Source organism: Salmo salar, chromosome ssa20, assembly GCF_905237065.1.
Source record: "Salmo salar chromosome ssa20, Ssal_v3.1, whole genome shotgun sequence".
Taxonomy (NCBI): domain Eukaryota; kingdom Metazoa; phylum Chordata; class Actinopteri; order Salmoniformes; family Salmonidae; genus Salmo; species Salmo salar.
The window spans coordinates 13,307,651-13,331,525 of record NC_059461.1 but is presented as its reverse complement, the minus strand read 5'-3'; the positions used below and the strand labels follow the sequence as shown (position 1 = coordinate 13,331,525).

Sequence of the window (23,875 nt, the reverse complement as noted above, 5' to 3'; positions counted from 1 at the left end):
CTATGTCATGGAAAGAGCAGGTGTCATTAATGTTTTGTATGCTCAGTGTATATAAAACACAGGGAAATCACAATTTTGACTGCAGTGGGCCTTTAAACAAACTTCTTTTTTTTTTTTAATCCCAGAGCCTCAATTCATCTGAACAAAAACAACAAGAGAGGATGAAAAATCAACTTTAATTGATAAGATTGGGAATCAATGTTGCATGAATCCCTGGCAGCAGACGTTTAAAGACAACCTCACTAATTAAATCAAGTGTAAGCGATATTCTCCTCCTGATTGATGATAATCCGGCTGTTTGTTTATGCCAGGCCGTAATAACCTAATGGCCTGCTTTATTTGCCGTGACCATAGAGGCATCCTACAGCTTCATCATCCCTGCCCTTTCCAGCAGCCCTGGAAGGTCATGATTCTGTCCAGCTGGGCCCAACCATGAGCGAGGGGCTGAAGAAGGGGGAACCTGGGACTAACGGAGTGGAGGGACCCAATTAATGTCCAAAAGAGCCCTCAGCGACAGAAGAGCTGAACCGTGGAGAATCACACACACATTGCCTGGATGCTGCTGCTCATGATCTACAGCTGATGTAGAACAAACAACGGCCAGAGAAAGACTCTTATACTGGTGAGCAGATGTCTGAATTGGATTTTCCTGATAGTTGGATGTTTAGAAATTGTATTCCTTCCCTGAGAGGGGGGCATTGACCAATAGGAAGATCAGTACAATTAATAAATGCTTTAAGGGGCTGTGTATATGAAACAAATGTGTATAAGCCATAATGAATGGCTACAGTACAGTTGGGTATTGCAGTACCTGCAGTGCCTGAGTAATCAGCAATAGTCAGCGGGTATCCATCGTCATCAGGGTCAACAGAGAACAGTCCCACTCCAAAGGCTCCATACTGGGCGAAGGCTGTGCTGTTCTCAAAGTCCTCCAGGTCAATGCGCAGTTCGTAGTTGGCTTGGATGGTCAGGGCATGCATCCTCTTCAAACCTGAGTTTGAAGACAGAGGAGAGGCTAGTCATGATCTGACCTGAACAGCTGTGATTAACACTAGAACCGCTAAAGTTCATGAGTTGAAAAACATTATTACTCTGTCCTTTTTGAAGTCATGCCCCCTCCGTTCTTGACTTTCCATAAATACATCTATATAACACGCCGTCGGTGTATCTTAATATTACAAACAGAACTGGAGTTATAACCAGTTTTAGGAGGGCATGTCATTTCTGAATGGTTTCCCCCCCATTGCCTCTCCTTCTCCAGACAGTTGAATGTGCAGTGCCCAGCTGATAATCACCCTGATAATTGCCTCGAAACTGAACATAAACTATATCGAAACTAATTCCACACATATCACAACAGATAAAATAAATGAAGTATGATGGGGAGGGAGAAAGGGGGTGAATTGGTGAGTTAATGAGCGAGGGGAAGCGAACGATGCATGATAATGTAATCACCAATTGAAGAACAGGGTGGGTCATTCTATTGTATTGATCTGTTCTAATTATAATCTCAAAATGGTATGTACTCTATCAGTTCACCGAATCCAAACAGTCTTATCCGTCGGATCTGGACTACTTGGAGTGGGCTACACAGTGAGAGCATGCGTAATTGTACATGTTGAACGGCTTTCAATATCTGGGAAAAAAATCCACATCGGGCAGCAGTTGAGCAAGTGTTGGAGAATGTAGTGATGAGGCTTGTGGAACCTTATGTTGACAAAGGGTGAAATGTCACCATGGACAATTTCTTCACTTTCACTGTCATTGGTGAACAAGTTGCTTGCAAATAACAAGCCTAGTCGGCACCATGAACAAAGTGAGTCGCTCCCTCCCTCCCTCCGTGCAAAATAAGCCACCTGCACAGCTGTTGTACTCCACAAAGGTGCTGAAGAACGACAAGACAACAATAAAGAGAGAACTGTAGACTTACGCAGTACAACCAAACAAAGGTATATCAAAGTGTGTCAAGCAAGTGAAAGTTACGAAGATTTGTCTCAACTGTTAAGATAAGGGATAACAGCTAAATTAAATCCAACTGATGCCATTGTGTGAAGACGAACACAATGTATGCACGAGCTGACAATAATTGCCTATATTCATTCTAATGCCATTATTGCTTTTGTGACGATTTTTGCTATTTACCAAGGCCACTTGGTGCATATATTACTGTTTAGGCAACTGATGTTTTCATAATTTGACCGCACATCTTGCTGGCCGTGCGTCTTGGTGGTTGGGGTATTTTTTTTATTTTGACATTATAAAAAGAAGCTGTTACTGTGTTCCAACACATATGCTTTCTGTTTCATAGTTGTAACAAAGGCACTCCACGAATACAATTGATGGAACACTTGAATTTGGGTGTTTTTTGTGTTTCTTTGTTTTTAGTATAGCCTACAGTAACATAAAAACGAATGAAAATGCTATTGTTATTTAAAAAAAAAAAATTGTATTCTAATGTTACCCAAGGCCTACATAAACACAACCAAATTATTACAATGTATTAATTACACTGTTAGAATTTGCAATTATTGTCAGCTCATGCTTACATTGTGTTCATCTTCATGCAATGGTAGAACTAGGTTTGGAAAAATGAAGCGCTTACATAACTTTCCATCACTGAACCATTACAAAGCACAGTAACCAACTTTTTGGGTGTTTCGGACTAAACTTTCATAGAGTTAGCCATTAGTTTGATAAATTGTGCCCCTGGGATCCCAGTCATGCTGTCAGCCATCGTGGGCAGCGATAGTTAAAGACTAGGCATCTGACAGCCAGAGGCAAGGGTGCTGTAGAGGGGCAACGCACTCTTGGATCAATAGCTCCAGGGGGACCTTATTCCAAGCAGAAAAGAGAGATGAGGCTTTACACCACCATTCCCCCCTCTTTCTCTGCAAGTGCTGTATATGGGTTCTTGGTAAGGAACTACTGTGCTCTGCCTCATATGAATTCTCTTTGTAGGCCATAGACTGGTGTATGTGCTGTACCACCAGGACAGAAAATCAATAGGCCAGGAGTTTTTGCCGCTGCTAAGCCAAGCATGCTACGTTTCTACAACTGTTGTCGACAGTTGTGGAATACCTTGTATGGTTCCTACAAGTGAATCTCCACTGCAGGTGGCCACATTAGTTTTTACTGACTGCTTCTTGGTGTTTCAAATGCTTAGCAGATGCTATAGGATCATTAGACAGACAGCCAGTGAGGATAACATTTAGGAGAAAGTCACGATTAACATTAATCACAGAATTACCGATAATGCTCTATATTTACTCTGTCCTTGCTGTGCTATGGTACGATGGTCTCAAATACCAGAAATAGCTAATGTTTTCACACAGACTTCTTGGAACGCATTGCTAGCACGGTGATTGACCAATTTACTTCAGGGCTGCTGAAGGAGTGTCTAAATCGATTTTAGATTAAGTTAAACTCCAAAAGGTTCAGCACTCGAGAATGACCTTAACACGACAGTGTGACTGGGCATGGAGAACCACACCAAGTAATCGCGCTACACCCTAACCTGCCCCCCTCCCGGTGCAGAGAGACACAGTTCAAACAGCGGGTTCCGCTTGATAGGCTCCTCCCAGCAGCCGGCACATCGCCATAGTACATCATCAGGCATAAACAGTGTTGTTTAATGGGTTACTTTTACAGCAAATACATGGGCTATTTACACTGGAAGGTCATCATTACAGTCTCGACAATGGCACCCAGAGATGCAACGGTGTGCCCACTCGTCCACCTGTATCAATAGAATGAGAGGGGTTTCCCTCACACGGGGCACCATTTGTATAGGGAATGTTCCTTTTTGTAAGGGTGTGTTACGATCATATAATAAATTAATACATTATTAATTATGAGATACACTATACAATACCAGTCAAAAGTTTGGACAAGGGTTTTTCTTTCTTTTTACTATTTTCTACATTGAAGGAACCAAGAAAGTGTTAACCTGTTTAGGATAAGGCGGCAGTATTTTCACGGCCGAATAAAAAAACGTACCCGATTTAATCTGGTTATTACTCCTGCCCAGAAACTAGAATATGCATATAATTGTTTGATTTGGATAGAAAACACCCTAAAGTTTCTCAAACCGTTTGAATGGTGTCTGTGAGTATAACAGAACTCATATGGCAGGCCAAAACCTGAGAAGATTCTAAACAGGAAGTGCCCTCTCTGACCATTTCTTGCCCTTCTAAAGCCTCTTTTTCGAAAACAGAGGATCTCTGCTGTAACGTGACATTTTCTAAGACTCCCATAGGCTCTCAGAAGGCGCCAGAACGTTGAATGATGACTCTGCAGTCCCTGGCTGAAAAACAGTAGCGCATTTGGATAGTGGTCGATCTGAGAACAATGAAACGGGCGCGCGCATGCACGTGAAGTGTCCATTTTACATTTTCAGTCTTTGAACGAAAACAACATCGCCCGGTCAGAATATTATCGCTATTTTACGAGAAAAATGAGAGACACAGTACTGTAACCAGCCACTACCCAAACGCGCTACTTTTTTTCAGCCAGAGCCTGCAAAGCCACGATTCAGCTTTTTACCGCCTTCTGAGAGCCTATGGCAGCCGTAGGAAGTGTCACGGGACAGCTAAGATACTCACTCTTCAATAAACAGAGACAAGAAGAACGACACCTTGTCAGACAGGCCACTTCCTGCCTGAAACCTTGTCAGGTTTTTGCCTGCCATATGTGTTCTGTTATACTCACAGACACCATTCAAACAGTTTTAGAAACTTTAGGGTGTTTTCTATCCACATCTACTAATTATATGCATATTCTAGTTTCTGGGCAGGAGTAATAACCAGATTAAATCGGGTACGTTTTTTTATCCGGCCGTGAAAATACTGCCGCCTTATCCTAAACAGGTTAACTTGCTTAGAAAATACAAACTAGCTCTTTGCAGATGTAAGAAACACAAACTAATATTGTAATTATGGAACACTTGTGGATTTATATTAAGATCAAATTGGAAACAACATTGTTGTCATCAACATTGTTGCATGTGCTGCATTGACCATGCAGACTAAACGGACTTGTCTCGTGGTCAAGCAACAACAAATACGCTCCTTGAGTGACACGGGGTGGGGCTAGGTCTGTGTGGAAAGTGGCGTGGAGATAGAGAGAGTGGAGATGGATGACTCAAATAGCAGAGTAAACTATAAAAATGGATGTTACACACGGCATATCACATTTTACAAACCAAACATTCAAATAACATTATAGAAGGTAAAGTAAAAACCCAAACCGGTCCGTGCATCAATACTGGTATATAGTAAAATACGATATATTGCCCAGACCTAGATCCCAGTGGAGTTGCAATGATCATGAGAACGGTGAGGAATCAGCCCTGACCTACACGGAAGGATCTTGTCAATGATCTCAAGGCAGCTGGGACCATAGTCACCAAGAAAACAATTGGTAACACACTACACCGTGAAGGACTGAAATCCTGCAGCGCCCACAAGGTCCCCCTACTCAAGAAAGAACATATACATGCCCGTCTGAAGTTTGCCAATGAACATCTGAATGATTCAGAGGAAAACTGGGTGAAAGTGTTGTGGTCAGATGAGACCAAAATGGAGCTCTTTGGCATCAACTCAACTCGCCGTGTTTGGAGGAGGAGGAATGCTGCCTATGACCCCAAGAACACCATCTCCACGGTCAAACATGGAGGTGGAAACATTATGCTTTGGGGGTGTTTTTCTGCTAAGGGGACAGGACAACTTCATCGCATCAAAGGGACGATGGACGGGGCCATGTACCGTCAAATCTTTGGTGAGAACCTCCTTCCCTCAGCCAGGGCATTGAAAATGGGTCGTGGATGGGTATTCCAGCATGACAATGACCCAAAACACACGGCCAAGGCAACAAAGGAGTGGCTCAAGAAGAAGCACATTAAGGTCCTGGAGTGGCCTAGCCAGTCTCCAGACCTTAATACCATAGAAAATCTGTGGAGGGAGCTGAAGGTTCGAGTTGCCAAACGTCAGCCTCAAAACCTTAATGACTTGGAGAAGATCTGCAAAGAGGAGTGGGACAAAATCCCTCCTGAGATGTGTGGAAACCTGGTGGCCAACTACAAGAAACGTCTGACCTCTGTGATTGCCAACAAGGGTTTTGCCACCAAGTACTAAGTCATGTTTTGCAGAGGGGTCAAATACTTATACTTATAACATTTTTGACATGCATTTTTCTGGATTTTTTTGCTGTTATTCTGTCTCTCACTGTTCAAATAAACCTACCATTAAAATTATAGACTGATCATTTCTTTGTCAGTGGGCAAACGTACAAAATCTGCAGGGGATTAAATACTTTTTTCCCTCACTGTAGGTATTCCTTTTGTCCAGGTGGGAAAGGGCAGTGTGGAGTGTGATTGAGATTGCGTCATCTGTGGATCTGTTGGGGCGATAGGCGAATTGGAGTGGGTCTAGGATATCTGGGATTATGCTATTGGTGGTCTGCTTGAACCATGTAGGTATTACAGACTCGGTCAGGGAGAGGTTGAAAATGTCAGTGAAGACACTTGCCAGTTGTTCCGCGCATGCATTGAGTACACATCCTTGTAATCGGTCTGGCCCCACGGCTTTGTTAATGTTGACCTGTTTAAAGGTCTTGCTCACATCGGCTACCGAGAGCGTTATTGCACGGTCGTCCGGAACAGCTGGTGCTCTCATTCATGCTTCAGTGTTGCTTGCCTCAAAGTGAGCATAAAAGTCATGGTTCGTCTGAGGGCGTAGCGGGATTTCTTATAAGCGTCCAGATTAGTCTCCTGCTTCTTCAAAGCGGCAGCTCCAGCCTTTAGCTCGATGCGGATGTTGCCTGTAATCCATGGCTTCTGGTTGGGATATGTACGTACGGTCACTGTGGGGACGACGTTGTCGACGCACTTATTGATGAAGCCAATGACTGAGGTGGTATACTCCTCAATGCCATTGGATGAATCCTGGAACATATTCCAGTATGTGCTAGAAAAACAGTCCTGTAGCGTAGCATCCGCGGCATCTGACCACTTCCCGTATTGAGTGAGTCACTGGTACTTCCTGTTTTAGTTTTTGCTTGTAAGCAGGAATCAGGAGGATACAATTATGGTCAGATTTTCCAAATTGATAGTGAGGGAGAGCTTTGAATGCATCTCTGTGTGTGGAGCAAAGGTGGTCTAGATTTTCTATTCCTTCGGTTGCACATGTGACATGCTGGTAGAAATGAGGTAAAGCACATTTAAGTTTGCCTGCATTAAAGTCCCCGGCCAATAATGTCAGATTGACCCGCACAGTTTAAACACACTCAAGACAGTCAAAGAATCAAGTAAAAACAGCCAAAACATTATTTTGTCTTGTCACACCTTTCAGAAAGAAGAAATTCAAGAACATTTGATTTAAAAAACTCTATATTTAAGAACTATTTGTTAAACATATTTCCTTTCTCACAAACAAGCATTTTCTGTTTGGAGCTCATTCTTGAGTGTCTGTGTCAGCGATCTGCTGCTCTCGCACCGAGAAGGAGATGCTTGGGAAAGCTCCTTTTCACCCAAACATAATAATAAAAGTGCAACCAGAACCAGTCAAAACAAAATACATCAAAGACACTTGTTTATTTTGGACCTGTGCAAATATCTATACACATGAAAGCCTCTGGGTCAAAATGACCCACAACATTATGTTTGTCTACAAAATCTACACACACATTCCACAACACATCAGTGTTCCCACATTTCGAAGTTAGGTGTCATGACCCTAAATGAGGAAAAGTAATTTAAGTTCATGGAGAAAAGTGACTGACAAGTGTATAAAATCAAGCACAGAGCCATGCAAATTCCATAGACAAACATTGGTAGTAGAATGGCCTGTACTGAAGAGCTCAGTGAGTTTCAAAGTGGCACCGTCATAGGATGCCACCTTTCCAACGAGTCAGTTTGTCAAATTTCTGCCCTGCTACAGTATAGCTGCCCCGGTCAACTGTAAGTGCTGTTATTGTGAAGTGGAAACGTCTAGGAGCAACAACGGCTCGGCCGAGAAGTGGTAGGCCACACAAGCTCACAGAACGGGACTGCCGAGTGCTGAAGCTCATAGCGTGTAATAATTGTCTATCTTTCGCGGTTGCAACACTAACTACCGAGTTCCATACTGCCTCTGGAAGCAACGTCAGAACAATAACTGTTCGCCGGGAGCTTCATGAAATGGGTTTCCATGGCCGGGCAGCTGCACACAAGCTTAAGTTCACCATGTGCAATGCCAAGCGTTGGCTGGATTGGTGTAAAGATCCCCGCCATTGGACTCTGGCGCAATGGAATTGCATTCTCTGGAGTGATGAATCACGCTTCACCATCTGGCAGTCCGACGGATGAATCTGGGTTTGTCGTATGGCAGGAGATTTCTACCTGCCCCAACTTATAGTGCCAACTGTAAAGTTTGGTGGAGGAGCAATAATGTTCTGGGGCTGTTTTTCATGGTTTGGGCTAGGCAACTTAGTTCCAGTGATGAGAAATCTTAACGCTTCAGCATAAAATTAAATTCTAGACGATTCTGTGCTTCCAACTTTGTGGCAACAGTTTGGGGAAGGCCCTTTCTTGTTTCTGCATGACAATACTCCCTTTCACAAAGCGAGGTCCATACAGAAATGGTTTGTCGAGATCGGTGTGGAAGAACTTGACTGGCCTGCACAGAGCCCTGACCTCAACCCCATCGAACACCTTTGGGATGAATTGGAACACCTACTGCGAGCCAGGTCTAATCCAACATCTGTGCCAAACCTCACTAATGCTCTTGTGACTGAATGGAATTAAGTTCCCGCAGCCATGTTCCAACATCTAGTGGAAAACCTTCCCAGAAGAGTAGAGGCTATTATAGCAGCAAAGGGTGGACCAACTCCATATTAATGCTCATGATTCTGGAATGAGATGTTCGACGAGCAGGTGTCCACATTTTTTTGGTCATGTAGTGTATATGAGATACTTTTACGACTCTCAACTATGGGACCCACCCACAAGCTGGAGCTGTACATGTTATCAGGGCATCATCCCTAATATGAAATCCTATGTACTAGCTTTGCCCCTGAAAGAATATGAACTAGAGCGGCTATTCCCAAACTGGGGCAATGCCATCGGGGGTATGCCAAATAAAAAGGTAATTCACATTTTCAAACAGTCCATTTCGATGTTCCAATGGGGCTATACATTTGGGTGATGTTTTTTTCTCGCCTGAGTAGCCTCTTATTTAAGTTTTTGGAGCGAGCATTATGATGACTTTCGAGTAGTAAGACATGTATAAAAGCAATAGATACCATTAATAAGAAGGGGCTAGAAGTGTCTTATATGTTGAGCTACCGAGTGGCTAGGACAGGCAAGCCCCACACTATTGTGGAGGACTTAATTCTTCCTGCTGCCGCGGATATGGCTTTGTCAATGCTGTGGGAAAAGGCCAAAAAAACTATACAGACAATGCCTCAAACAACACTGTTTCACAATGCATCAGTGACATGGCAGGAGATGTTTTGAAACAATTACTGCTTCGCATAGAAGACAGTGAATTCTATGTATTACAGCTGGATGAGTCAACAGATGTGGTGGACCTGGCACAGCTCCTGTTATATGTTCGTTACGTTTATGGGGGGTCAATTAAGGAAGACATCCTCTTCTGCAAACTATTGGAAACCAGGACAACAGGAGAGGATATTTTTAAAGTACTGGACAGCATTGTGACATCAAATGGACTTTGGTGGTCAAGATGTGTTGGTATCTGTACTGATGGCGCAAAAGCCATGTTTGAGAGACATAGTGGAGTGGTAACGCGTGTGCAAGCAGTTGCTCCCGACACCACTTGGGTACACGGAAGCATCCACCGAGAGGCTCTTGCTGCCAACGGAAAGCTTGACAGCTTGAAAGACGTTTTGCACACTCAGTGAAAATGGTGTAACTTTGTTAAAGCAAAGCCCCTGAACTCTTGTGTATTTTCTGCATTTTGCAATGATATGGGCAGCGACCATGTAACACTTTTACAACATACAGAAGTGTGCTGGTTATCATGGGGCAAAGTATTGACACGTTATTTTGAATTGAGAGACGAGCTTAAAGTTTTCTTTACTGGCCATAATTTTCACTTGTCTGACCGTTTGTATGATGTCGAGTTTCTCACATGACTGGCCTATCTGGGTGATGTTTTTTCTCGCCTGAATGATCGTAATCTAGGATTACAGGGACTCTCCGCAACTATATTCAATGTGCGGGACAAAATTGAGGCGATGATTAAGAAGTTGGAGCTCTTCTCTGTCTGCATTACCAAGGACAACACACAGGTGTTTCCATCATTGTATGATTTTTTGTTTGCAAATGAACTCAAGCTTACGGACAATGTCAAATGTGATATAGCGAAGCACCAGGGTGAGCTGGATGTGCAATTACGCAGGTGCTATCCCGAAATGGATGATACAAACAACTGGATTTGTTATCCCTTTCATGTCCTGCCTCCAGTCCACTTACCGATATGTGAACAATTGAGCTTAATCAAAATTGCAAGAAGCGGTTCTATGAACATTTAATTGAATCAGAAGCCACTGTCACGATCGTCGTAAGAACTGGACCAAGGCGCAGCGTACGTAGCGTTCCACATCTTTATTATAAAGTGAAACTTCAGCACAAACAAAACAATAAAGAACAAACAAAACGTGACGTTCTGGAGTGCTCACATGCAACTACACAAAAACAAAACAAGATCCCACAAAACACAGTGGGGAAATGGCTGCCTAAATATGATCCCCAATCAGAGACAACGATAAACAGCTGCCTCTGATTGGGAACCATACCAGGCCAACATAGAAATAGAACAACCTAGATTACCCACCCTAGTCACACCCCGACCTAACCAACATAGAGAATAAAAGGCTCTCCATGGTCAGGGCGTGACAGCCACTGCCAGATTTCTGGATAGGGCTACACATAGAGTATCCTACAGGCACAGACTGTGTTTGGGTTATTTTTAAGACTGAGACTCTCTCCAATACAACCCAGCATTGCAGAGTTATGTGCATCCTTTCAAGCACACCCTTCTCATTCACCTATGGTGAGTTACTCACAATTTTTTATGAACAAATAAGGTTTTGTATGTAAAATGGCTAAATAAATGATTTGTTCCCTGGTCCTATAAGAGCTCTTTGTCACTTCCTACGAGCCAGGTTGTATCGTATAGTGTATCGTATCATGTGAGTGTGGCAGGCTTACAGAAGCCATGGATTGCAGGCAACATCCGCATCAAGCTAAAGGCTAGAGCTGCTGCTTTCAAGTAGCAGGACACTAATCCGGATGAATATAAGCAATCCCGTTATGCCCTCAGACGAACCATGAAACAAGCAAAGCGTCAATACAGGATTAAGATTGAATCCTACTACACTGGCTCTGATGCTCGTCGGATGTGGCAGGGCTTGAAAACTGTTACGGACTACAAAAGGAAACCCAAAACGTGAGCTGCCCAGTGACGCGAGCCTACCAGACGAGCTAAATGCCTTTTATGCTCGCTTCGAGGCAAGCAACACTGAAGCATGCACGAGAGCACCAGCTGTTCTGGATGACTGTGTGACAACACTCTTGGTAGACGATGTGAGCAAGAACAGGTCAACATTCACAAAGCAGCGGGGCCAGACGGATTACCAAGACGTGTACTCAAAGCATGCGCGGACCAACTGGCAAGTGTCTTCACTGACATTTTCAACCTCTCCCTGACTGAATCTGTAATACCTACATGTTTCAAGCAGACCACCATTGTCCCTGTGCCCAAGGAAGCGAAGGTAACCTGCCTAAATTATTACCGCCTCGTAGCACTCACGTCAGTAGCCATGAAGTGCTTTGAAAGGCGTCTGCCACGCTGATCCTCAACACTGGGGCCCCTCAGGGGTGTGTACTTAGTCCCCTCTTGTACTCCCTGTTCACCCATGACTGCATGGCCAAACACGACTCCAACACCATCATTAAGTTTGCTGATGACACAACAGTGAATGATCACTGACAATGATGAGATGGCCTATAGGGAGGAGGTCAGAGAACTGGCAGTGTGGTACCAGGACAACAACCTCTCCCTCAATGTGAGGAAGACAAAGGAGCTGATCGTGGACTATAGGAAAAGGTGGGCTGAACAGGCCCCCATTAACATTGACTAGGCTGCTGTAGAGCGGGTCGAGAGTTTCAATTTCCTTGGCGTCCACATCACCAACAAACTATCATGGTCCAAGCACATCAAGACAGTCGTGAAGAGGGCATGACAAAACCTTTTCCCCCTCAGGAGACTGAAAATATTTGGCATGGGTCCCCAGATCCTCAAAATATCCTGACCGGTTGCATCACCGCCTGGTATAGCAACTGCTCGGCATCTGACCGTAAGGCGCTACAAAGGGTAGTGTGTACGGCCCAGTACATCACTGGGTCCAAGCTTCCTGCCATCCAGGACCTATATAATAGAAGGTGTCAGAGGAAAGCTCAATAAAATTGTCAGAGACTACAGACACCCAAATCATAGACTGTTTTCTCTGCTACCGCACGTCAATCGTTACCGGAGCTCAAAGTCTAGGACCAAAAGGCTCCTTAACAGCTTCTACCCCCAAGCCATAAGACTGCTGAACAATTAATCATATGGCCACTGGACTATTTACATTGACCCCTCCCCTCCATTTGTTTTGTACAATGCTGCTACTCACTGTTTATTATCTATGCATAGTCACTTCACCCCTACCTACATATACAAATTACAACAACTAACCTGTTCCCCCGCACACTGACTCGGGACCGGTACCCCCTGTATATAGCCTCGTTATTGTTATGTTATTGTGTTACTTTACATTTTTTCTTTCGTTTATTTGGTTAATATTTTCTTAACTCTTTTTGAACTGCACTGTTGGTTAAGAGCTTGTAAGTAAGCATTTCACAGTAACGTCTACATTTGTTGTATTTGGCGCATGTGACAAATAAAGTTTGATTTGAAAAACATTTGACAGTGCGCTCATCGTAGAGTTAGAGGGGTACGCAGCTAGAGGTTGAATGTTTGAAGGGGTACGGGACTATAAATATTTTGGGGACCACTGGACTTGAGAATTTGACATATCCCAAATACATACACTGTATTTTTAAGACACCCACAGATAACCCAGTAAATACAGTAAATGAACCAGCACAGCCTTCAATGTCCTCTCTGGGTGAACTTGTGTGGTTGTCAGTGTTGTTGACACAAACCCTCTTTGATACTCATGCCTTTTTAGGCATTGATCGCTGCTACTCCCTGATAATCCCTCTGCAGGGAGCAGTTTTCAGAGATTCTGACATTCTCCCGAGCCTGCAGATCACAGGGAACAGGAGAACAACACCGTAGGCAAACAGCTTCCTATTCTGGAATCTGTTGTCTTAGTTTTGGGCAACTACACTGTGTTGTTTGTGCCTTTAAATATGTGCTGAATTCACTGCCTATTTCATCAAACAGACACATGGTTGGAATCCTTATTGAATGATAAGCTAAGGGATGACTGGATATGTGAAACTGTGGAGCTCAAGGATATCTTAGACAATATGCATGGTGCACAAATGCACACAGTGATGTGGGACTGTCTGTATACACTGAGCGGTACAAAACATTAAGAAAACCTTCCTAATATTGAGTTGCAGCCACCCCCACCATTTGCCGTAAAATCAAATCAAATTGTATTTGTCACATGCGCCGAATACAACAGATGAAGACCTTACAGGGAAATGCTTACTTACAAGCCCTAAACCAACAATGCAGTTTTAAGTGTTAAGTAAAACATAGATGCAAACAGTCTGGGTAGCGATTTGATTAGCTGTTCAGGAGTCTTATTGCTTGTGGGTAGAAGCTGTTAAGAAGCCTCTTGGACCTAAACTTGGCGCTCTGGTACCGCTTGCCGTGCGGTAGCAGATAGAACAGTCTATGTCTAAGGTGGCTGGAGTCTTTGACAAATTTTAGGGCCTTCCTCTGACACCACCTAGTATAGAGGTCCTGGATGGCAGGAAGCTTGGCCCCAGTGATGTACTGGGCCATACGCACTACCCTCTGTAGTGCCTAGTGGTCGAAGGCCGAGCAGTTGCCATAACAGTCAGTGATACAACCAGTCAGGATGCTCTCGATGGTGCAGCTGTATAACTTTTTGATGATCTTTTCAGTCTCCTGAGGGAGAATAGGTGTTGTCGTGCTCTCTTCACAACTGTCTTGGTGTGTTTGGACCATGATAGTATGTTGGTGATGTGGACACCAAGGAACTTGAAGCTCTCAACCTGCTCCACTACAGCCCCGTCGATGAGAATGGGGGCACACTCGGTCCTTATTTTTCTGTAGTCAACAATCATCTCCTTTGTCTTGATCACGTTGAGGGGAGAGGTTGTATCCTGGCACCACACGGCCAGGTCTCTGACCTCCTCCCTATAGGCCGTCTCATTGTTGTCGGTGATCAGGCCTACCACTGTTGTGTCGTCTGCAAACTTAATGAAGGTGTTGAAGTCGTGCCTGGCCATGCAGTCATGGGTGAACAGGGAGTACAGGAGGGGACTTAGCACACACCCCTGAGGGGCCCCCGTGTTGAGGATCAGCGTGTCAGATGTGTTGTTACCTACCCTTACCATCTGGGGGCGGCCGGTCAGGAAGTCCAGGATCCAGTTGCAGAGGGAGGGGTTTTGTCCCAGGGTCCTTAGCTTAGTGATGAGCCTTGAGGGCACTGTGGTGTTGAACGCTGAGCTGTAGTCAATGAACAGCATTCTCATGTAGGTGTTCCTTTTGTTCAGGTGGGAAAGGGCAGTGTGGAGTGCAATAGAGAATGCATCATCTGTGGATCTGTTGGGGCGGTTTGCAAATTGGAGTAGGTCTAGGGTTTCTGGGATAATGGTGTTGATGTGAGCCATGACCAGCCGTTTAAAACACTTCATGGCTACAGACAGAGTGCTACGGGTCGGTAGTCATTTAGGCAGATACCTTAGTGTTCTTGGGCACATGGACTATGGTGGTCGGCTTGAAACATGTTGGTATTACAGACTCAGTAATGGGCAGGTTGAAAATGTCAGTGCAGACACTTGCCAGTTGGTCAGCGGATGCTCGGAGTACACGTCCTGGTAATCCATCCGGCCCCATGGCCTTGTGAATGTTGACCTGCTTAAAGGTCTTACTCACATCGGCTACGGAGAGCGTGATCACACAGTCATCCGGAACAGCTGATGCTCTCATGCATGCTTCAGTGTTGCTTGCCTCGAAGCGAGCATAGAAGTCATTTGGCTCATCTGGTAGGCTCATGTCACTGGGCAGCTCGCGGCTGTGCTTCCAGAACAGTCTCAATTCATTGGGGTATGGACTACAAGGCAGTGTTTCCTCTGCATTCATTTAAATGTGGCGCTCTGCCATGGCAGAATCATTGCCGCTACACCAAAAGAAACATTCTATTTATACCAAACATAGTTTCAATAAAGTTCTGTAAAGCACATTCACTTTTCTTGGTAATAGATAATCTGTCTTGGTTCAACCCAGTTCTGAAGGTTATTTAGCTCTGTGAGCTGTGGTAGGCAGCCTGCAACTCAAGGAACACAGCGTGCCAGTGACCAGTGTGCGAGCGACCAGTGCTCAATACAGACGCTCTGCGGCGCAAAACACAATTCACTTGAATCACCTCAGAGTGCTCCTGCCTGAGGAACTGCAAGAAAGGTATGTTAGCATGTTTGTTTGACTAATGTTAGCTTGCCAACTAGTTAACTACATAAGCTAGCTATAACCTAAACACTCTACTAACGTAATTTAGATCTATCATATTGTTGCCACAATTGTAACGGCAGTTAGCTATCCAATATCCACAAGTATGTTGATGATAGAAACATAGTTATCCTGTTATGGCTAGGGGGCAGTATTTTCACGGCTGGATAAAAAACGTACCCGATTTAATCTGGTTACCACTCCTACCCAGTAACTAGAATATGTATATACTTATTACATATGGATAGAAAACACCCTAAAGTTTCTAAAACTGTTTGAATGGTGTCTGTGAGTATAACAGAACTCATTTGGCAGGCAAAAACCTGACAAGGTTTCAGGCAGGAAGTGGCCTGTCTGACAAGGTGTCGTTCTTCTTGTCTCTGTTTATTGAAGAGTGAGGATCTTAGCTGTCCCGTGACACTTCCTACGGCTGCCATAGGCTCTCAGAAGGCTGTAAAAAGCTGAATCGTGGCTTTGCAGGCTCTGGCTGAAAAAAAGTAGCGCGTTTGGGTAGTGGCTGGTTACAGTACTGTGAGACTCAGGCTCGTGCCCGCGTCGACCGAAAGCTTTGTTTACTTTCCTCTGTTTAGCTAAAAGGAGATTCCCGGTCGGGAATATTATCGCTTTTTTTACGAGAAAAATGGCATAAAAATGGATTTTAAACAGCGGTTGACATGCTTCGAAGTACGGTAATGGAATATTTCGATTTTTTTTGTCACGAATTGCGCCATGCGCACGACCCTGATTTACCATTTCAGATAGTGTCTGGGACGCACGAACAAAACGCCGCTATTCGGATATAACGATGGATTATTTTGGACCAAACCAACATTTGTTATTGAAGTAGCAGTCCTGGGAGTGCATTCTGACGAAGACAACAAAAGGTAATCAAACTTTTATAATAGTAAACCTGATATTGGTGAGTGCTAAACTTGACGGGTGTCTAAATAGCTAGCCCGTGATGCCTGGGCTATGTACTTAGAATATTGCAAAATGTGCTTTCACCAAAAAGCTATTTTAAAATCGGACATATCGAGTGCATAGAGGAGTTCTGTATCTATAATTCTTAAAATAATTGTTATGCTTTTTGTGAACGTTTATCGTGAGTAATTTAGTAAATTCTTAGTGAATTCGCCGGAAGTTTGCGGGGGGTATGCTAGTTCTGAACGTCACATGCTAATGTAAAAAGCTGGTTTTTGATATAAATATGAACTTGATTGAACAAAACATGCATGTATTGTATAACATAATGTCCTAGGGTTGTCATCTGTTGAAGATCATCAAAGGTTAGTGCTGCATTTAGCTGTCTTCTGGGTTTTGTGACATTATATGCTAGCTTGAAAAATGGGTGTCTGACTATTTCTGGCTTGGTACTCTGCTGACATAATCTAATGTTTTGCTTTCGTTGTAAAGCCTTTTTGAAATCGGACAGTGTGGTTAGATAAAGGAGAGTCTTATCTTTAAAATGCTGTGAAATAGTCATATGTTTGAAAAATTGAAGTTTTTGTATTTTTGAGGAATTTGTAATTCGCGCCACGCCTATCATTGGATATTGGAGCAGGTGTTCCGCTAGCGGAACGTCTAGATGTAAGAGGTTATTAACTAACGTTACTAGTCAAGCAAGTTAACTAGCTAGTTTGTTTGAAACTGTATCAAGTGCAAGCAAGACAGCTACATTCATCAGTCTTCGATTTTATTTATTTTTTCTCAGATGAGTTTACTGAAATATTTCCAGCCCCAGCAGCAAAAGAGAAAGGGGGGGCAGGGACAAGAGTGTCAGGTAACGTTAACTTACCTAGCTAACGTAAAATCAGCCTGAATTAAATACAACTTTCTTTAGTAAGCTAACTCTTTAAAAGCTTAAGCTATCGTTTTTATAACAAGTGTATGGCTTACATTACTAGACAGATGTCACATGCTGACCAGCAGAGGGCGTAATTGTGTTAGTTTTGGTCATGATGTGGCAGGGGGTTTGTGTGTGTTAAATGTTGTGTGGGTGATTGGAATTAAAAAATGAGTATCCACATACCCGCTGCGCCTTGGTCCATTTTTGAAGACAGTTGTTACAGAACTACCCACCACCAAAGGACCAAGCAGCGGACGAACGAGGAGGAAGGATGGACCTGGGAGGACAAGTTAAGGGAGCTAAGGGAACCCGAGAGGCAGCCCCAATACATTTTTTTTGGGGGGGCACAAGGGCTGTTTGACGGGGCGAGAAGGGAGCCCCAGGCCAGCTCCCCGCACTAGCCCTGAGGTGCGTGTCTCCAGGCTGGCACGTCCAGTACCAGCCCCACGCATCAGGCGTCTAGTGCGTCAGCCCAGCCTCGCCAGTCATGAGTCGCCAGAGCTGCCCGCCAGTCAAGAGTCACCAGAGCTGCCCGCCAGTCAAGAGTCGCCAGAGCTGCCCGCCAGTCAAGAGTCGCCAGACCTGCCCGCCAGTCAAGAGTCGCCAGAGCTGCCCGCCAGTCAAGAGTCGCCAGAGCTGCCCGCCAGTCAAGAGTCGCCAGAGCTGCCCGCCAGTCAAGAGTCGCCAGAGCCGCCCGCCAGTCAAGTGTCGCCAGAGCCGTCCGCCAGTCAAGTGTCGCCAGAGCCGTCCGCCAGTCATGAGACGCCAGAGCCGCCTGCCAGTCATGAGACGCCAGAGCCGCCCGCCAGTCAGGAGCCGCCAGAGCCGCCCGCCAGTCAGGAGACGCCAGAGCCGCCCGCCAGTCAGGAGCCGCCAGAGCTGCCCGCCAATCAGGAGCTGCCAGAGCCGCCCGCCAATCAGGAGCTGCCAGAGCGGCCCGACTGCCCGGAGCTGCCAGAGCGGCCCGACTGCCCGGAGCTGCCAGAGCGGCCCGACTGCCCGGAGCTGCCAGAGCGGCCCGACTGCCCGGAGCTGCCAGAGCGGCCCGACTGCCCGGAGCTGCCATGGCGGCCCGACTGCCCGGAGCTGCCAGAGTGGCCCGACTGCCCGGAGCTGCCAGATTGGCCCGACTGCCCGGAGCTGCCAGAGTGGCCCGACTGCCCGGAGCTGCCAGGGTGCCCCGCCTGTCCTCCGGTACGGCCAGAGTGCCCCGCCTGTCCTCCGGTCCGGCCAGAGTGGCCCGACTGCCCGGGTCTGCCAGAGTGGCCCGACTGCCCGGGTCTGCCAGAGTTGCCCGACTGCCCGGGTCTGCCAGGGTGGCCCGACTGCCCGGGTCTGCCAGGGTGGCCCGACTGCCCGGAGCTGCCAGAGTGGCCCGACTGCCCGGAGCTGCCAGGGTGGCCCGACTGCCCTGATCTGTCAGGGTGGCCCGCCTGTCCTCCGGTCCGGCCAGAGTGCCCCGCCTGTCCTCCGGTCCGGCCAGAGTGCCCCGCCTGTCCTCCGGCCCGGCCCGAGTGGCCCGCCTGTCCTCCGGCCCAGCCCGAGTGGCTGCCTGTCCTCCGGCCCAGCCCGAGTGGCCCGAGTGACCCGCCTGTCCTCCGGCCCGGCCCGAGTGGCCCGCCTGTCCTCCGGCCCAGCCCGAGTGGCCCGAGTGGCCCGCCTGTCCTCCGGCCCAGCCCGAGTGGCCCGCCTGTCCTCGGACCCAGCCCGAGTGGCCCGAGTGGCCCGCCTGTCCTCCGGCCCAGCCCGAGTGGCCCGCCTGTCCTCCGGCCCAGCCCGAGTGGCCCGCATGTCTTCCAGCCCAGCCAGAGTGGTCCGTCTGCCAGGGTCAGCCCGAGTGGCCCGTCTGCCCGGCGCAGCTATCGGCTCCACCGAAGTGGGCGACACCGAAGGTGGAGCGAGGTCCACGTCCTGCACCTGAGCCACCTCCAGGATAGGTGGGTTGGGGAGGGAGGGTGTAGCACAGTGCCGTCGGTGACGGCAGCCACCCTCCCTTCCCTCCCTTATTGTTTAGGGGGATCTTTTTTTGTTTGGGGGTTTGTTTTTTCTTTTAGGTGCATTCCGGGGTCTGCACCTTGAGGGGGGGGGTACTGTCACGTCCTGACCAGCAGAGGGCGTAATTGTGTTCGTTTTGGTCAGGATGTGGCAGGGGATTTGTGTGTGTTAAATGTTGTGTGGGTGATTGGACTCCCAATTGAAGGCAGGTGTGTTGAGTTGCCTTTGATTGGGAGTCCTATATAGTAGTGTGTGTTTTTCTTTGGGGTTGTGGGTAGTTGTTCTTGCATTGCATTTTGTGTGCCTGCAAGACTGTTCCTGTCTTGTATATTATTTTTGTACGGTGGATGCTTTACTCCTTTTTGGAATTAAAAAATGAGTATCCACATACCCGCTGCGCCTTGGTCCATTTTTGAAGACTGTTGTTACAACAGAGAAGAGGCAGAATCCTGGGAGAGAGGTAGGGATGCAGGAGGGACAGAATGGAGCAGAGGAGAGGAGAAAGCTAGGAGGGGAGATGGAAGGAGAAAAGGAGAGAGGAGAGCTGAGAGAAGGAGAAGAAAGAGGAATAGATAAAAGGCCAAGTGCCCACCACCGGCAATCCGGATGAGGCCCAAAGTGGTTTCAAATTGACAGACTGAAGCCGTAGCTATATAATATGTCACATGGTTAGTCAAGGGAGGGGGAGGGGGGGAGGTGAGAGGGAGAGGCCAGGTGGAGAAGACCAAGACCAGGGAGCAGTTCTGGGCTCGGTTCAGAGAGGAGGTAAGAACATTTGTTTTCAAATGCTGTGATGAAACCAATGTTACATCATGTGTGTTGGATAAACTAAAACAAACAGCTATTAATCGCTTATTTTCTGTTTTGTGTTGTAATTAAGTCTTGTTGGCCTCCAGGACAGCCGAGACTGGAGGTTCCAACACCTGGAGATTCTGGGGGCCTTCAGTGTGTTGGAACCTCAGGTTGCGTTCTCTAGTAAGATGATAAACACCTTTAACCTGACCCTCCTCTCCAGGCAGTTCTTGCAAGCACCAGAAGCTGCTATGCTGCAAGAGTGGCCCTCTTACAAGCAACATGTGCTAGCTGAGGCATTCAAATCAAATTAAAGTTTATTTGTCACGTGCGCCGAATACAACAGGTGTAGACCTTACAGTGAAATGCTTACTTACAGGCTCTAACCAATAGCGCAAAAAAAAGGTATGTGTGTGTGTGTGTGTGTGTAGGTCAGTAAAGAAATAAAACAGCAGTAAAAAGACATTTGAAAATAAGAGTAGCAAGGCTATATACAGACACCGGTTAGTCAGGCTTATTGAGGTAGTATGTACATGTGGGTATGGTCAAAGTGACTATGCATATATGATGAACAGAGAGTAGCAGTAGCGTAAAAAGAGGGGTTGGCGGGTGGTGGGACACAATGCAGATAGCCCGGTTAGCCAATGTGCGGGAGCACTGGTTGGTCGGGACAATTGAGGTAGTATGTACATGAATGTATAGTTAAAGTGACTATGCATATAAGATAAACAGAGAGTAGCAGGGAGGAGGGGGGGCAGGGGGAGGGGAGGGCACACAATGCAAATAGTCCAGGTAACCATTTGGTTACCTGTTCAGGAGTCTTATGGCTTGGGGGTAAAAACTGTTGAGAAGCCTTTTTGTCCTAGACCTGGCACTCCGGTACCGCTTGCCATGCGGTAGTAGAGAGAACAGTCTATGACTGGGGTGGCTGGGGTCTTTGACAATTTTCAGGGCCTTCCTCTGACACCGCCTGGTGTAGAGGTCCTGGATGGCAGGCAGCTTTGCCCCAGTGATGTACTGGGCCGTACGCACTACCCTCTGAAGTTCCTTGCGGTCGGAGGCCGAGCAATTGCCGTACCAGGCAGTGATGCAACCGGTCAAGGTATGGCATGAGTGTGACGATGTTTTGAAAATAACATTTTAGGCCAGTGTTGCTCAACCCTTTTTCCTGTTGAACTACCACTCTGTTAAAATAAAATAAAATGTTATTTGTCACATGCGGCACACAGGGGCGGCAGCATAGCCTAGTGGTTAGAGTGTTGGACTAGTAACCGAAAGGTTGCAAGATTGAATCCCCGAGCTGACAAGGTACAAATCTGTCGTTCTGCCGCTGAACAAGGCAGTTAACCCAGTGTTCCTAGGCCGTCATTGAAAATAAGAATTTGTTCTTAACTAACTTGCCTAGTTAAATAAAGTTAAAATAAAACATGCGCCTAATACAACAGGTGTAGACCTTACAGTGAAATGCTTACTTACAAGCCCTAAACCAACAATGCAGTTTAAGAAAAATACAAAAAAAAATAAGAAATATAAGTAACCAATAATTAAAGAGCAGCAGTAAAATAACAATAGCGAGTCTATATACAGGGGGTACCGGTAGAGTCAAAGTGCGGGGACACCGGCTCTTCTTTAATGTTGTACATCTTTTTGTTTTTCATGTATTTTAGACCAGCTGACGGCAATGACACAAAGCTGGCCTCGCAGTTTGATGAGCGGGGGCAGTCTTCCCCTGCCTTAGCCAGCTGGCAGCAATCACACTGACTATACCATTGTCTTCCGTTAATTGTGAGAGGGAGTTCTCTGCATTGAAACGAGTAAGAACAATTAAATGTGTAAGTAGATCCTCTTTTCCCTCTCCCTTCTCTTATTATTCTTTCTGTTATTGCAGGTCAAAACAGACTTGAGGAACAGACTGCAGGGAGAGCATCTAGCCACCTGCATGTGGCTCTCCTTCAATGGCCCTCCCATCAAGGAGCTCAATTACAGTAGAGCTTTGAAAATCTTTTTCCAAAAGCCCAGAAGAATAAAGTGCTCTGACAAAGACTGTAAACTATGTCAGAACTAGGTTTTTATCAGAACCTGGAAAGAGATTTCCAATGCTCTCTTTTTGTGATGAACATGAATTAGTGGGCTCTATTTCATGTTCAGTCAAATGTTCCTTATTTCATAAATAAGGTCTCTGTTGTGTTTCTTTAGATAGCTGCAGCATTCAACCTTAAATTGCATCCTGTATACTATAATCATTTTACCAATATGTGTACCAATATATATCAATAGCTCATTTCTGGGGGTGGAAATTATATTTTAGATGGTTTATTACATTTTTTTCCTTTTAAAAAGTCACCAGAACCAAGCTTTTCAGTACTTATACATATTCTGTTTTGGGGGGGGAGGACCCCGGAACCCCACAAAAAAGGGGGGACACCTATCTCAAGGCAAACAATTTAACATTTACGAGCATCAAAGGCATTTATTTGGAAATTAAGCACACTACTTATATTTAAACGGCACTTTCCTGTACATTTCCATAATTGTGTTTAGGTTTTAATTAGACCCCTTGAGAATCTCTCAATCTCTCAAAAATAACACTCTTTGAAGTGGAGACATTTAACAGCATACCCATTATCTCAAACTCAATCTGAACATTCAGATAATTGATAATTGGCAATGCCTTCAATATTTTTGTTAATCACTTTGACACATAAATGAAGACTTGTGACATAATTACTCTTTGCATGGATAAGGTGTTGATGGAATTATTAATAATCAGATAATGAAAGTCATTAATGGCCCTGTGCAGTCAAAAACATGATATTCCTGTGTTTTATATTTCCACACTATGAGGTTGGAATAATGCTGTGACATTTTGAAAATTATGATAATCCCCATTTAGTGTAAGAGCTGTTTGAAAATATTTTCTGCCTGTTTTGGTGGGATAGAGTTTTGGCCTGATTGGTGAAATCACCAGGTGATAAATTAGTTAATAGACCATTAAGAAAGAGAGTTCCAAAACTTTCTGCCAATAACAACACATTTTCATTTTTCCCCTCCCCACTCAGACCACTCCCAGACCATCATATCAACATTCTTGCTTGAGAAATTGCCTTTTGCTAAGAAGCTATTTTGTTTCTTTCTAACCATTTTAAATTGAAAACTATCACAGTAAGGTACATCGTTACCCATCAATTATTTGATATTGAGATTAAACAAAAATGAATGTATTGGACATTTAATTATCAGATATGACTTTAGTGAAAAATACATGTAACATAAAGTTGAGGCAGTTGTTTACATCTCAAAGTAGGTTTGAATGGTGATGCCGACATGTCACTATCGCTGAAGTGGAATGATTATGTAGAAACTGTAAATTGGTCAAATATTTTCAAGACTTTTCAAGACTTATTCAAAAATAAGTTGGCATAAATTTTAAGGTGAGAAATTGTACTAATTCTCAGCTAGGAGATTGGCCACATTTGATATTCATTGTGACAGGAGGAAACATTGATCTCGCAACCTGGTTCTGATCACG

General features: G+C 45.3%; 1 protein-coding gene across 1 annotated transcript in view; it reads right to left on the bottom strand.

The window, feature by feature from the left end:
* The window catches only part of LOC106580129 (fibrinogen C domain-containing protein 1), a 224,560-nt gene that overhangs the window by 6,777 nt on the left and 193,908 nt on the right, over nt 1-23,875 (bottom strand). Inside the window, exon 6 of the mRNA XM_014160835.2 lies at nt 812-991. Coding sequence (XP_014016310.2) covers nt 812-991 — 180 coding nt within the window. The remainder of the gene's footprint in view (nt 1-811; nt 992-23,875) is intronic.